At 37.4% G+C, this 14,652-nt stretch overlaps 1 protein-coding gene across 2 annotated transcripts in view; it reads right to left on the minus strand.

Annotated features, from left to right (window-relative positions):
- Positions 1–10,148, minus strand: part of yeats2 (YEATS domain containing 2) — a 98,259-nt gene extending 88,111 nt beyond the window's left edge. Inside the window, exons 1-8 of one of the 2 annotated variants that reach the window (XM_084411418.1) lie at positions 10,036–10,148; positions 9,504–9,621; positions 9,318–9,415; positions 8,477–8,569; positions 5,440–5,667; positions 3,898–4,010; positions 594–755; positions 126–237 (exon numbers count right to left, since the gene is read on the minus strand). In XM_084411418.1, coding sequence (XP_084267544.1) covers positions 126–237; positions 594–755; positions 3,898–4,010; positions 5,440–5,667; positions 8,477–8,569; positions 9,318–9,415; positions 9,504–9,603 — 906 coding nt within the window. In that variant the 5' untranslated portion in view covers positions 9,604–9,621; positions 10,036–10,148. Of the gene's footprint in view, positions 1–125; positions 238–593; positions 756–3,897; positions 4,011–5,439; positions 5,668–8,476; positions 8,570–9,317; positions 9,416–9,503; positions 9,622–9,713; positions 9,800–10,035 lie in introns of those variants that run through there. The other variant, XM_084411419.1, reaches the window with a different exon arrangement.
- Between the last annotated feature and the right edge of the window lie 4,504 nt (positions 10,149–14,652).

A 14,652-nucleotide genomic window follows, 5' to 3' on the forward strand; every position in this document is an offset into this window, starting at 1 on the left:
CTACTGTTTGAATGTCCCACGTAAAAACGTACAAAGAAAGAGAAAGAGAGAGAAAAGAAAAGATGAAAAGGGCAACAAAAGGGTTCAAAGAGAGCATGTATGCAAGCGGTCAGTAAGCGTCTGACCTTTAAGTGGTGGATGATGTCGATACGCTTGTTCCGTTGATCTTTAAAGTGAATCTGCACACGGACAGGAAACTCTCCCCACCCTCGACGTGTCAAGTGGAACGGTGGCTCACTAAACACACACACAGTTTAAAAAGAGTCTTTCTCTCTCAGAAGAGAGAAATAAAAGCACCACAGAGATGCATGTAGTCTCCTCCACTAGAGGGCACTGCCTGTTCTGTGTTGATATTGCTTGAGGCAAAATAAAACGAGCAAAACGAATCATTGCTAACAGGGAATTATTTTTTTATTTTTTTAAGAAATTAATGCTTTTGTTCAGCAAGGATACATTGATCAAAAGTGACTTATAAAAATTGTTCTTTTAAACTTTCTATTCACCGAAGAATCCGAAGAAATTTGTATCAGTTTCCTCAAAAATATTAGAAACAAAACAGAAACAATAAATTAGAGAGGCAAGTTAACACACACCTGACTTCCACAAGATCATTGGGCTTGTAGCTAGGGTGCAGGAAGAACCAGACCTTCTTCACGAAATGATCGATACTAGGCTCTTTACGAGAACCTCGAACATACACCATCCATTTATGTGTGGACTGATCGTTCTCCTCGCGTTTATCAGGAGCAATATACCTGAGAAAGAAAACAACAGTAATCTAAAAATCAAACTCAAATCAGTTTATAGTAGCATACACACAAGCTTTCACTTATTGTTTGGGTCAGGATTGTAGTTCACAACCATGAATTAGAGAAAAAAAACGGTATGAACCTCCCAGTAACTGTCTTTAAACATACAGTGGATACGGAAAGTATTCAGACCCCCTTCAATTTTTCACTCTTTGTTATATTGCAGCCATTTGCTAAAATCATTTAAGTTCATTCTTTTCCTCATTATTGTACACACAGCACCCCACATTGACAGAAAAACACAGAATTGTTAACATTTTTGCACATTTATTAAAAAAGAAAAACTGAAATATCACATGGTCCTAAGTATTCAGACCCTTTGCTGTGACACTCATATATTTAACTCAGGTGCTGTCCATTTCTTCTGATCATCCTTGAGATGGTTCTACACCTTCATTTGAGTCCAGCTGTGTTTGATTATACTGATTGGGGAAAGCCACACACCTGTCTATATAAGACCTTACAGCTCACAGTGCATGTCAGAGCAAATGAGAATCATGAGGTCAAAGGAACTGCCTGAAGAGCTCAGAGACAGAATTGTGGCAAGGCACAGATCTGGCCAAGGTTACAAAAAAATTTCTGCTGTACTTAAGGTTCCTAAGAGCACAGTGGCCTCCATAATCCTTAAATGGAAGACGTTTGGGACGACCAGAACCCTTCCTAGAGCTGGCCGTCCGGCCAAACTGAGCTATCGGGGGAGAAGAGCCTTGGTGAGAGAGGTAAAGAAGAACCCAAAGATCACTGTGGCTGAGCTCGAGATGCAGTCGGGAGATGGGAGAAAGTTGTAGTAAGTCAACCATCACTGCAGCCATCCACCAGTCGGGGCTTTATGGCAGAGTGGCCCGACGGAAGCCTCTCCTCAGTGCAAGACACATGAAAGCACACCTGAAGGACTCCAAGATGGTGATAAATAAGATTCTCTGGTCTTTTGAGACCAAGATAGAACTTTTTGGCCTTAATTCTAAGCGGTATGTGTGGAGAAAACCAGGCACTGCTCATCACCTGTCCAATACAGTCTCAACAGTGAAGCATGGTGGTGGCAGCATCATGCTGTGGGGGGGGGGTTTCAGCTGCAGGGACAGGACGACTGGTTGCAATCGAGGGAAAGATTAATGCAGCCAAGTACAGGGATATCCTGGACGAAAACCTTCTCCAGAGTGCTCTGGACCTCAGACTGGGCCGAAGGTTCACCTTCCAACAAGACATTGACCCTAAGCACACAGCTAAAATAACGAAGGAGTGGCTTCACAACAACTCTGTGACTGTTCTTGAATGGCCCAGCCAGAGCCCTGACTTAAACCCAATTGAGCATCTCTGGAGAGACCTGAAAATGGCTGTCCACCAACGTTTACCATCCAACCTGACAGAACTGGAGAGGATCTGCAAGGAGGAATGGCAGAGGATACCCAAATCCAGGTGTGAAAAACTTGTTGCATCTTTCCCGAAAAGACTCATGGCTGTATTAGATCAAAAGGGTGCTTCTACTAAATACTGAGCAAAGGGTCTGAATACTTAGGACCATGTGATATTTCAGTTTTTCTTTTTTAATAAATGTGCAAAAATGTCAACAATTCTGTGTTTTTCTGTCAATATGGGGTGCTGTGTGTACAATAATGAGGAAAAAAATGAACTTAAATGATTTTAGCAAATGGCTGCAATATAACAAAGAGTGAAAAATTTAAGGGGGTCTGAATACTTTCGGTACCCACTGTATTTTGACATTTTTAACACTTTTCTTCAAGCTTCAGTAGGTAGCATTTTTGCTACGTATTCATTCAGTAGCAGGAAGGATAAAAAAAAGTCAGTTTATTTGCCAAAGCTGTGAGTTTCTTTTCAGCTCAGCATGCATTTTCATTTTCAGCTACCTGCCTCAGTAATGTGATTTGTGCACTTCATTTTAAGTTTCTCAGAAAAGAAAGCATCTGCTTAAACACATAAATGTAGAATGTAGAGCTGTTTAGATGGATAAACAGCTTGAGATGGTGAGTTTTTTCAGCACGCTGGCCCTGAAGTAAACAGTCTCGTAAAGATCTTTAGTAGCTCTGCAGGCAAAAAAAAAAAAAAGAGCTTATATCGTTGCTCATATGCAGACACACACACTTGCGTCTCTCTCACATGCTCTGAATGGATTTTATGAGGTAAAGAAGACAAGGACTGTGTGATAATGCAGAATAAATGAGGTTAGATCGCTGCCTAGGGAAAGCTAAAGCTTTGCTTTTTGCCACATAGAGGTTTATTGGGTTTCGGAAAAATAATACTGAGATTTTCCAGAGAAAGTTATGCATTTAAAAATGAATACAAGCTCATAGAAATAACCATTGTTTCTCATAAAAGCATTTATCCAAATAAGCAATGGCTAGCATTCATTCAGGACCTTTTCTTTTTTGACAGAGAAACAAATTTAAAAAAATTATTAAAATGAAAATTCTGTTATCATTTACTTACTCGCATGTCATTCCAAATCTGGATGACATTCTTCTTAATTTATCAATCACTCTTTTCCATGAGATTTCAATGAATGGAGACTAGCTCCTCACTACAGATGTGCTATATATTCAAAGTCTTCTGAAGCCATACGAGGCATTTTTTACTTAAACCTTTGACATCAGGCGCATTTTGCCTTGGTATGATCATGACACTTCAGATATTTCTCCTTCTGCATTCCACAGAAGAAAGAAAGACACACAGATTTAAAATGATATGAAAATAGAATGAATATGGAATGTTCCTTTTTGGGTGAACTATGCCTTTAAGGTTGCACTGCAGAACTGAGAAAAAAGCGTCCTACTCAAGGGCACACCAGAATTGTTCAGAGAAACAGCACAAACATCAGTGAACATTCCAGAGGTGCTAAATCAAAACTCTCTAGTGCACAAGAGCAATAACAAAGATTTAGGCCATTAGCCCTCTGGTTGTTGGGATAAAGCTGATCTACACTACAAATGATCAAATGTTTTTTAATTCATACAGGGTTCACACTACTAGTGCAAAAGACATCAAGCTAATCTAGTAAAACTGAAATTGGTAATATGAAGCACTCTGATCTATCCGTGAAATAAGGGCAAAGAGACAAATAAAGGCTACATACTTGGATACGTTGCCCACAACAATGGTTTTCTTCATGTAGAGTCGAGAAGCCTCCTCTCCTGTTGTATGGTAAGTCACATGCTGCTCTAAGGATAATGGCACACCAAATGTGTCCTACACATGGGCAAGTAATAAAAAATGGTTACTGTCAAGTAATGGCTCAGACATGTATTAAAAAGTTTTGGTAACACTTAACTTAAAGCCTTTATGTAGAATACATTATAAAAGTTTTTTAATGCATTAATTATGCCTTGTAATGCACCTTATAATGCATTGTACGCAGGCCTACATACTAACTTTTATTACTAGCAACACTATAGCCCCTCACTGAAAATTTTAGGAGCACAAAATGAAAATTTAGGGGCACTCCTTAAATCGACCTGCAATGCAGTTATTCACATTTAGAGCTTTGAAGTGCTGGAAAAAGTTGTGTAAAGCACTTGAAAGTCAGTGCATTTCACTCTCAAAAGGTTGAACAAATCCTGAAATTAATAATGTAAAAACATTTGACTACTATTTCTGCCACAATACCATGGTTACAGTTAGCGTTACTACATTAAATCCATGGTGAATGTTGGTGATTTGTGGACTGGAAAGCGTGGTTTCCACGTCAGCACTGTTTGATCTGATATGGCTTATAACAGAGAACTCTGCAATGAACTCAAATGCTTTTTCACTGGATCTCCCAGTGCTGTGTTGTAACGGTGTCGCATGATCAAAGATCAGCGCAGCTCAAACGAGTAGCACGATTTTGTTCTGCTTTCGTTTGTTCACCGTTTGATGTTTCTCATATGCAACAGAAATGGCAGCTCTTATCAGTTGGGCAACGTGGTGGTTACACCAGTCCAAAATTTGGTCACACCTGCAGGAAAAATGGTTGCAGTCTGGAGCCCTGGTATGGTCTCACGAATAATTGTAACCACAGTTATAATACTTATCTATTCATTGTTATACCTTTAGAAAGTATAATGCAATAAAAACTTTGCCAAACTGCGCCTTCAACTTCAAGGAATCTGCAAATATTACAATGCGTTTTCACTTTGGCTATTTATTTATGAAAATATATAATGCATTATCTAACATACATTGTGAATATCTTTATAATGCATTATACTATTACATACATTATATAAAGGCTTTGTTACCAAAGTTTTTTATATGCTACATAAGGACAACAAAATGTGTTTGATTTGTAAATAAATAAACTTGCATCATTTTATGTAGCAATTTGCTATCAACATGTTGTGTTGCATTAAAATGCAAAGTCCTGTTTTTATACTACATTAAGCATTTTTTATCTAATTGGATTCTTCATAAATGTTATCAAAGATTTGTTTATTAAATTATTAATTAATCATAGAAGTCTTCTATTACTTTTCTATCTATTTTTCACATTGGGCTTAAATAAACACCCCTCAGAACTATGGTAAAACCACTGTGACAACCTTTGAGGTTCTTGTAATAAAATGGGTTTTGCAGCATTACTACTACATTCTGAAAACCTATTAAACCCTTATGTTCTGATAGTGTGTGGGCCACTAACCTTTCCTGTGTTTCTGCCGGGTCGTCGTTCACGTGGAGCCCCATCCTCTCTCCCGCTGTCTGTCTCTCTCTCCCCAGCTTCCCCATGCTGGCTGAGGGATTCGGTCTCAGACTGGACCTGTGATGGCGTCTCTGAATTCTGGTTCAGTGGAGACGAGGAGCGGGAGGGGGAATCCAGGAAGCGCTTTATGGCAGGGTGGTTGAGAACAGATGGGTCACTCTTAGTGGCCTGGAAGCAAATGAAATCAGTGATCAACTGTTTGGGCTTAAAGGAGCTTTCTACAAAGCAGCAACAAAACTTGGATGTTTATCCATGTAGAATGAGAAAAAGCAGACATTTTCTGTGTGCAAGAGTGTTTGGCCACTTTTTTGTGGCCTTAGTTCCAGCAGTATTTTTCACATTAATTTAAAACTCATAGGGATTTAAAAAAAAAGTTAGAGTTAGAAGACATGAACCAAACCAGCTACGAGATGAATCACAAGATTAAAAACTTAACTTAAGCAAAAATGTATTTGAAAATCAGACAAAAAGATTTACTTAAGCGTCTACTTAAAGGGGTGGTTCGGGATTTTTGACATCGGACCTCATTTTTAAGTCAGCCTGGTTGTTATTCATCAGTGGAGACATTTTTTTTTTTAAATTATCCAGTCCTTATATTTGGATAGTTAGCCGATGCTAGGCTAGCGCGAGTCAATGGTATATGTTAGCCAGCCATTAAAAACCGTTTTACCCACTCCACAGTGCACCAAACGCAAATCAATTATAACACTAGACTATCGATGCAAATGTCCGTTGAGAGAATAATGTTAGAAATCAAACTTACCTTTCATCTCAATGATCCCAAAGGAACTAGTTTCTCAACAGCTGCGGAATTTTACTTTGCTCCGGTTAGTAATGCGGCAAAAAGTAAACGCAGGTAAATACACTTGCGTCATGTGTGTACCGGCTCACTCGGTTGCCTAGGTAATCAATATCACTCCGCTGCTGCTGTAGACAAGGCTTATGATTACAGGGAACAAATTATAACTAATGCAATGTGATGAAAGGTAAGTTTGATTTCTAACATTATTCTCTCAACGGACATATACATCGATAGTCTAGTGTTATAATTGATTTGCGTTTGGTGCACTGTGGAGTGGGTAAAACGTTTTTTAATGGCTGGCTAACATATACCATTGACTCGCGCTAGCCTAGCATCGGCTAACTATCCAAATATAAGGACTGGATCATTTTTAAAAAAAAATGTCTCCACTGATGAATAACAACCAGGCTGACTTAAAAATGAGGTCCGATGTCAAAAATCCCGAACCACCCCTTTAATGGCTTTAACGAGGGAAAGAACGACAATCCCTTGAAGCAATTCAAATTATATAATCAAATTTAAAATGATGGAGAAATATATAACTACCTGCTTGTTATTTCGTGAAGTAAAGTCCAAGCCTCTACTCATTTGAATTGAGAATACTATCTAAGGAGACTTTTATGAGCACTGTTTATTCATATCACACATTAAAGCTAAGCTTTTAAAAACTCACAATGTACTGTACATTACAGGCTCTAAGCTCAGTGTCCCAGACCAATATTTTAATGATTAATAAAAGAATCACCACTGTCTGGCCATCTGAGATTTTCTTTCCGGTAGTATTAGAGAACGCCGTGTGTATATATCAGCACCATTAGTTGTTTGCTTTTGACATCTGATAGAGCATTTGGACCCGGAAATGGTGATGCGTGATGTCAGACTTAACAAGTGGATTCATTTAAAGATGCTAATTATGCACATAGAAACAATATATTTGGTAACTTTTTTTCTTTTCTTTTATTTTGCAGAATCAGTTTTTCAAACAGGAATTCCACTGTTGAATGACTTTTCGGCTGATTTAACAAAAGCATGCACCATCGAGTAACAACCTCATTGCTCATAGTAGGTCTGTCTTTAAAGGGATACTTCACCTCTGGAAAGATGAATGTGTATTTAAATTGGGTCATTTATGTAGAAGAAATGTGAAATTATTTTTGAATTTAGAGGCTTCTAGACTGAGAAAAGCCAAAAAAAAATATTTTTGGCACATGTGGATGAAAGACAACAACTCCCAGAATGCACTTACTTTACTGCCCTACTAGTTGACTCGAAACTGAAAGACGCCGTTTTATCGTGAGTCTCCGTGACGAGTCTGCCCGGGATTTCAAGATCGCCCAAAATGTCAGAGATTTGGCTTTTGCGTTCTACACTCGCCATTCATTATGTTTACTCTGACGGGCAGGACGAGGCTGAGGGGCGCGGGAGAACGGCGTGAGGCCGGTGGCGTGATTACTGATGATCGACACCTGTGAGACGCACCGGTCTCATGGGCTATCTCTCACAGAGGAGCGGGAATTTTCTTAGCAATGCTATAACGCACATCAACCGATCACTTGTTTAGCGTTCATGTAAACACTACATTCAGATTCACCAATCGGAATGAATTCAGTTTGATTGAAACAAAAGGTGTGCATGTAAACAATGAATGGCGACTGTAGAAAGCAAAAACTGAATCCCAGACATTTTGGACGATCTCGACGGCCGGACATGTCCGGGAAAAAGAGGATGTATGGTAACCCCAACCTCCTACTACTCAGCTTTCTCCACAAAGCAAGAGCCTGTTGGCTTACCTTCCAAAGAAAGATGGCTGACACTATTTGTACATTCTGTGAGTGAGATCCCACCCTCTATGGGCGGGTTGAGAACATGCGGAACTAGCTCCTACTACTGGCTGTTGTTTCTAGCCTCTGGCCAAAAAATCCTCCGATGACGCAAAATGACGATTTGTGCGTAATCGGAGGATTTCTTCCAGACAAAAATCTCTTGTCTCAGGGGGATATGAGGGAGGAAAGCACGGTAATTCAAAAATACTACAGGTTTTCTACTGATACAAAGCTTAATGCTAAATGCTGAAGTATCGCTTTAAATGATTAAAAATTATTGTTCCCTATGGAGAAAATGAATGGGATTTTTACTTGTTTCATTCTATAGACAAAATGTATCTCTACACATTACCTCAGGGACTTTAGGCTGGCCAGCATTGGCATAGTAGTTTGCAACAATGCAAGCTCTGAGCTTGTCCATCATTCTCCTGGCCTCATTCAGCCTCTGAAGAAAAAACAGATGACAGTAATAACATTATTAATGGCAACATCAAAGTAAATATTTTTTTCTGATCTATTTATAGTGATTAATATATTTTATTCAAATGTTATATTCATATTAAAATATTATATTTTTGTCCATACAAGCAAATCACCTCACTAAACCCTTATTTAAACCACAAACAAAATATATTTCATAACCTTGTGAAGAGACATCTCATCACTATTAGAGTCTTTTGACCAAAAGCAGCTGCTTTAACTAACGCGTTTTAATAACAATCACTGCTGATGATGGGTGAACTTCAGTCCTTTCTTTGAAGCCTACAAAAGTTTATATTTAAATACTTAGATACAAATAGGAAACAAAAATCTGGAATACATTACACAAATTTTTCCAAGATTTTTGTCCGGACTTGCAGTCTGGAAGATTCTACACTAGTTGCTAAATGTCAGCGCTTGCAATTGTATAATGCCTAGAGTTTTAAAATCTTTTCCGATTTTAAAAGTTGTGCCGTGTATTTCAAGTGTTTCCTTTGTCTCAACTATATACTTTGACTTTTAAATAAAATATTGACGCAGTACCCATAAGTGAATGTAGTTTCTCAGTACTTTTCACACCCCTCATTAAAAGTACTTTTGGCCTAACAAAGTGCTGCTAGACTAGAAATAAGATAAAGTTCTGTCCTGAAGTCCAGTCCACATAGTTTTGAGACATACTGTCAAGATCAGGTGAGTGTTGGACAGACGACTACCTGCCCGATGACCTCGATCTCATGCTCTTTATTCTTCATCTCAAGAGAAAACTGATCCTTAATGATGGCATCAATCTTCTGCACCGCAGCATCACGGGCTGGTAAAAAAAATCAAACAGGCAGAATAAAAAATAACTTAAATCACTATTAAGTAAACCACTGTGTTATACTTTACATTATACTTACCATTCTGCTCCACCACTTTGCTCCTCTTGTTCTCCTGCACTTGAGTGATGTCCTCATAATCAGGATCTTTGTCCTCTATTTTCCTTTTCACCCCAGACATGATCACTCATTGGCTGGACTGCAGACAAAGTACACAACATGACAAATAAACAACTAACTTATCCTACAGACACACAGGGGATGTGTCTCAAAACTTAGTTAGCTGCCTACTTGATTTCTTATGATTCCCAAAAATGCGTCCTGGGTAGGCAACTTACTAGGTTTTGAGACACAGACCTAGTATCTAAGCATACAAGTGTCATTATATTTCCTTGCCAAACTGCTATTAGTTGTTGCAGAGGTTTAAGAATACGAAAAACAGAGAGAAGACGCTGCTAATCTGACATACACACACACACTAAGCTAAATAGAACAGCAGCTTTTTAAGCAGTTATTGCTAAACTCTCATCACTGACACTTTACTAAACTGAGCGAAATGTGACGTTAACACGCACAAAAGTTGTAGGTGTGTTTGTTTACACGTTAAACCTACGCTGAATGTGATGGTGAGATGTTTAAAGGTGAGGTGTTTAGCCGTTAGCTTCTGTTGGTCTCGCGCACAATAAAATCTCGCGCGGACACACGAGCTCGTGCGGGGCGCGTTCCCGCTCAGGAAAGAGCGCAGCGAGCGCGCGGCCTGCAGGGGTTTTCAAAAAAGGGTCGAAAGGGAGTGCTTGGAGGTCCTTGTTTAGAGCAAAACTGTAGGCCTATGTCAAATAAATAAATAATAAGCGTAACAGTACAGTTATATCATGAATTGAAAACAAATGTAATAATGAAACTAAAACTAAATATTTTCCAAATAATGTTTTTACATAAATATGCTTATATAAAATGTTCGCTATGTAAATTGGCTCATTTACAAAAAACTATTTCGATGACAATTAAATTTCAGGGTAAGGGTCCCTTGCATGAGGATAATCATATCTGGGTGTACAAAACATCTAAAAAGTTGAAAATCCCTGAGCATTATTGAACCTATAGCCTACCTGAGCAAAGAACTAAAATCCCCCAAAATTATATTTTTGAACTCTGCAAAAACAGTTCAACAATAGCCTATTAACACACACACACTGGCTCCAACTTAACATCCTAGATTTAGGCTTTCAGTTCAAACACATTTCACAGTAGGCTATATGCTAGAAAATAGATTACATTTTTTGTTGGTGGTGGATCCGATCTGAACCTAATACATTCAAGAGTTAGGCCATGCTATACCCGAGCCTGACCGAAGGGTGGCGCACTTACATCAACATCTCACCAAGTGTGATCCTGCTCATGTATGTTTAAAACAGCAAAAAGCACACGTCTTACTCTGGCATGAAATGCATTTTCTTTTCTTTTTTTACTTCTCATGCATGTCCTCATTATACTTCCATGGTAGGCCTACATGTTAAAAATATGACATTTTTCATATTTATCATACCATGTCCACTTATTTGCAGTTTCACATTCAACCCCTTTTCCTTGTTTCTTACAATAACACCTGAGTCATCCGTTCCAAACAGTACATTAACACATCATCTCTGGGGGCCATTCATCACCTGAGAGCCTTTACCTTGACAGAATAATGAACTGAGAAGACCTGAACATTGCACAGGTTTTGAAGTCTCATGCTTGTTGCTGGCCAGGAATGTGATCGTGAATGTCTTCTTATTTCCTTTCACAAACGACAACTTGTTAGCAAGTTTCATTCGTCACACCGCCAGAGCAAACACAGACAATTTCATTTAGCTTTATTCAGATTTTACAAAGGCAGACACTTTTAACAATGGCAATTGTCTCAGGGCATATAGCATTTAAACAGTCAAGAAAGCTAAAATCAACAGTGGCAAGAAAAAAATAAAGAAGAGACCTTGAGAGGAATCAGCGCTCAAAGGAAGGTCTTTCTTTCTGTTCTGCCCTTTCGCTGATAATAAAATAAAATAAAATAAAGGTTTTAGAGGTCAACTTCAATAAGGAGAGCTGTCTCAACAGTGCTGCAGAATACAGATTTTTAAAAAATGTATTATATTGTTTAATTTGAATATGCCTTTAACCACCGATAAAAGTATAGTACTCTCCACTTTTTACAATATTTAAATACATTCTGCGTATTTCCCCTCAAAATTAGCAGAGAAAATGCAAAAATGTCTGGGCCTAGGCATGAGCTGAGACATGCAGACATGTATATTTTTAGTTTTCATGTTAATTTTAGTTTAAATTTTAGTAATTTCTTTATGTGCTTTAGTAATTTTATTATTATTATTATTATTATTATTTTATTTTTATTTTTTAATATCGCTATTTAGGTTTAATTTATTTTATTTCCAAACTTATAGTTTATTGACAAGGCAACATTTCACATTTTTATTTTAGGATTTATTTTTTAATCATATTTTAATTTTGATAATATTAATATCATAGTTTAATATTTATTTTAAGTTTAAGTATAAGTTTTATTTTTTCAGCTTTTAGTTTACAATTATATCCTTGAACCTGACTTGCCTTGACTAGAGTATGAGGAATATAGTGCATAACTTGGAAATCCTTTGAGGAATTTCCATAGAATCTTACAGATTGCACAAACATGAATGTATGTTTCCTCAAGCCACATGAATGAATGAATTGTACAAACACAAGCACTACAAACATTCTTCATGCTAAAGATATAATTATGAATATAAAATGATTGGAGTCTTGACCAGTTGTAAAGTTTGTCATGTGATAGGACGACTGTCCCTATGCTAACAAATTTAACACATGCCAGGTATTAACCAGTTAAGAAAACTGTAAGCTAATTGGCCCACAAATGGTTATAGAGTAACAAATAAATCGCTGAACCCTTTTTATTTTTATATTTTTAGTTTTCATGTTAATTTTAGTTAAAATTTTAGTAATTTCTTTATGCGCTAGTAATTTTATTATTATTATTTTATTATTATATTTATTTTTTAATATTGCTATTTAGGTTTAATTTATTTTATTTACAAACTTATAGTTTATTGACAAGGCAACATTTCACATTTTTATTTTAGGATTTATTTTAAATTTTTAAATCATATTTTGATAATATTAATATCATAGTTTAATATTTATGCTTTTTTTTTCAATTAACAAATGTGTTTTTAGTAGTTTTAGTTTTAGTTTACAATTATATCCTTGAACCTGACTTGCCTTGACTAGAGTATGAGGAATATAGTGCATAACTTGGAAATCCTTCGAGGAATTTCCATAGAATCTTACAGATTGCACAAACATGAATGAATGTTTCCTCAAGCCACACGAATGAATGAATTGTACAAACACAAAGCACTACAAACATTCTTCATGCTTAAGATATAATTATGAACATACAGCAAATATAGTGCTTGAAGCACTTTTGCAGTTTCACCATTTACGGTCTATTATAATTATATTTGGAAAAATATCCCGTGTTTTTTAAGCTTTGGCTCAATTACAACTATTCCAGATAAATTACGTGATGGTATTTTAGGTTTAACGTCATTTTGAGTTTCTATTGGAACAGGAATAGCAGGATATACTTATTTCAATCATGACAACTCTTGGAATAGTTTTAGCATGTTATTGAATACGGCAAGGTTAAAGGGTTAGTTCACCCAAAAATTAAAATTCTGTCAGTAATTACTCACCCTCATGTTGTTCCAACCCCGTAAGACTTTCGTTCATCTTCGGAACACAAATTAAGATATTTTTGATGAAATCTTAGAGCTGGATCACTCCTTCACAGGCTGCAAGGTAATTGATATCTGCCAGCCCAAAAAAGTTAGTAAAGACATGGTTAAAATAGTCCAAGTGACTACAGTGGCTCAACCTTAAGTTGATCAAGCAACGAGAATACTTTTTGTGCGCAAACCCCCCCCCAAAAAACGACTTTATTCAACCATCTCCTCTCTTCCATGTCATTCTCCTAAGCTGTTGACGTAGTGTAACAGCGCAGCGCTTCTAGGTTGTGCGTCAGAAAGTAGGCTTACTATTGGCCGACGCTGGTCATGTGTGTGATACGTGTGATGCTGGCCAATAGCGAGCCTACGTTCTGACGTACAACCCAGAAGCGCTGCGCTGTTACACTACGTCAACTCACTCAGAGGCCCACACAGAAGAAAATGAATAGTTGAATAAAGGGTTAGGTCGTTATTTTGGGGTTTTTTTGCGCACAAAAAGTATTCTCGTTGCTTGATCAACTTAAGGTTGAGCCACTGTAGTCACTTGGACTATTTTAACCATGTCTTTACTAACTTTTCTGGGCTGGCAGTGGCAGATATCAATTACCTAGCAGCCTATGAAGGAGTGATCCATGCTCTCAGATTTCATCAAAAATATCTTAATTTGTGTTCCGAAGATGAACGAAAGTCTTATGGGGTTGGAACAATAATGAGGGTGAGTATAATTTTTGGGTGAATGAACCCTTTAATGTATTTGGTCTTGGCGGACTAGATCTGCTACGCTACTGCTAATATATACACAGACTCCCTGCGGTGAGCATGTAAGATTTGCTGCTGCCGCACGAATAGACAAATAAATCATGTAGCAGATCTAGGCAGGTGGAGGGTTTCAGAGGAACTAGCTTACAATAAACCATAAACCAGACTATTTAAATATTGAGCAAGCAATCTCATTGGCTGCAGGATAAGCAGAGGCCAATCAGCTCGTGCCATGCAGTAATCATTTGATTGCTTGCAGATTGCATGTAAGGTCTTGTCAAGCTTGCGCACTCTCGAGTTTCATGACCGAACTAGATATGAATAAGCTGGCTGAAAACCAACTCAGAACTTGAATGACCAGTCCAGTCAAGAATCAGATTCCACATGTATATTCCTACAACAGTGACAAAAACACCACATCTAACTCAGGAAAAACACACAATAAAGCTGGTTTATTATATTTATTAAAAATAAAAAGTGTAACAGTACACACAATGGCAAAATAGCATATACAAAAACCTTAGAACAGTACAGCTGGTAATAATTAAAGTGATTGAATGAAAAAAAAAATGAAAAAAAATCAATAAATCACATATGTATATGAAAATATATAAATACATATATACAGACACACTTATATCTTTTATCATTGCAGGCAGAAATGGCGATGCAGTGCTTTGAGTAAA

This window comes from Rutilus rutilus (assembly GCF_951802725.1).
Source record: "Rutilus rutilus genome assembly, chromosome: 6".
Classification (NCBI taxonomy): domain Eukaryota; kingdom Metazoa; phylum Chordata; class Actinopteri; order Cypriniformes; family Leuciscidae; genus Rutilus; species Rutilus rutilus.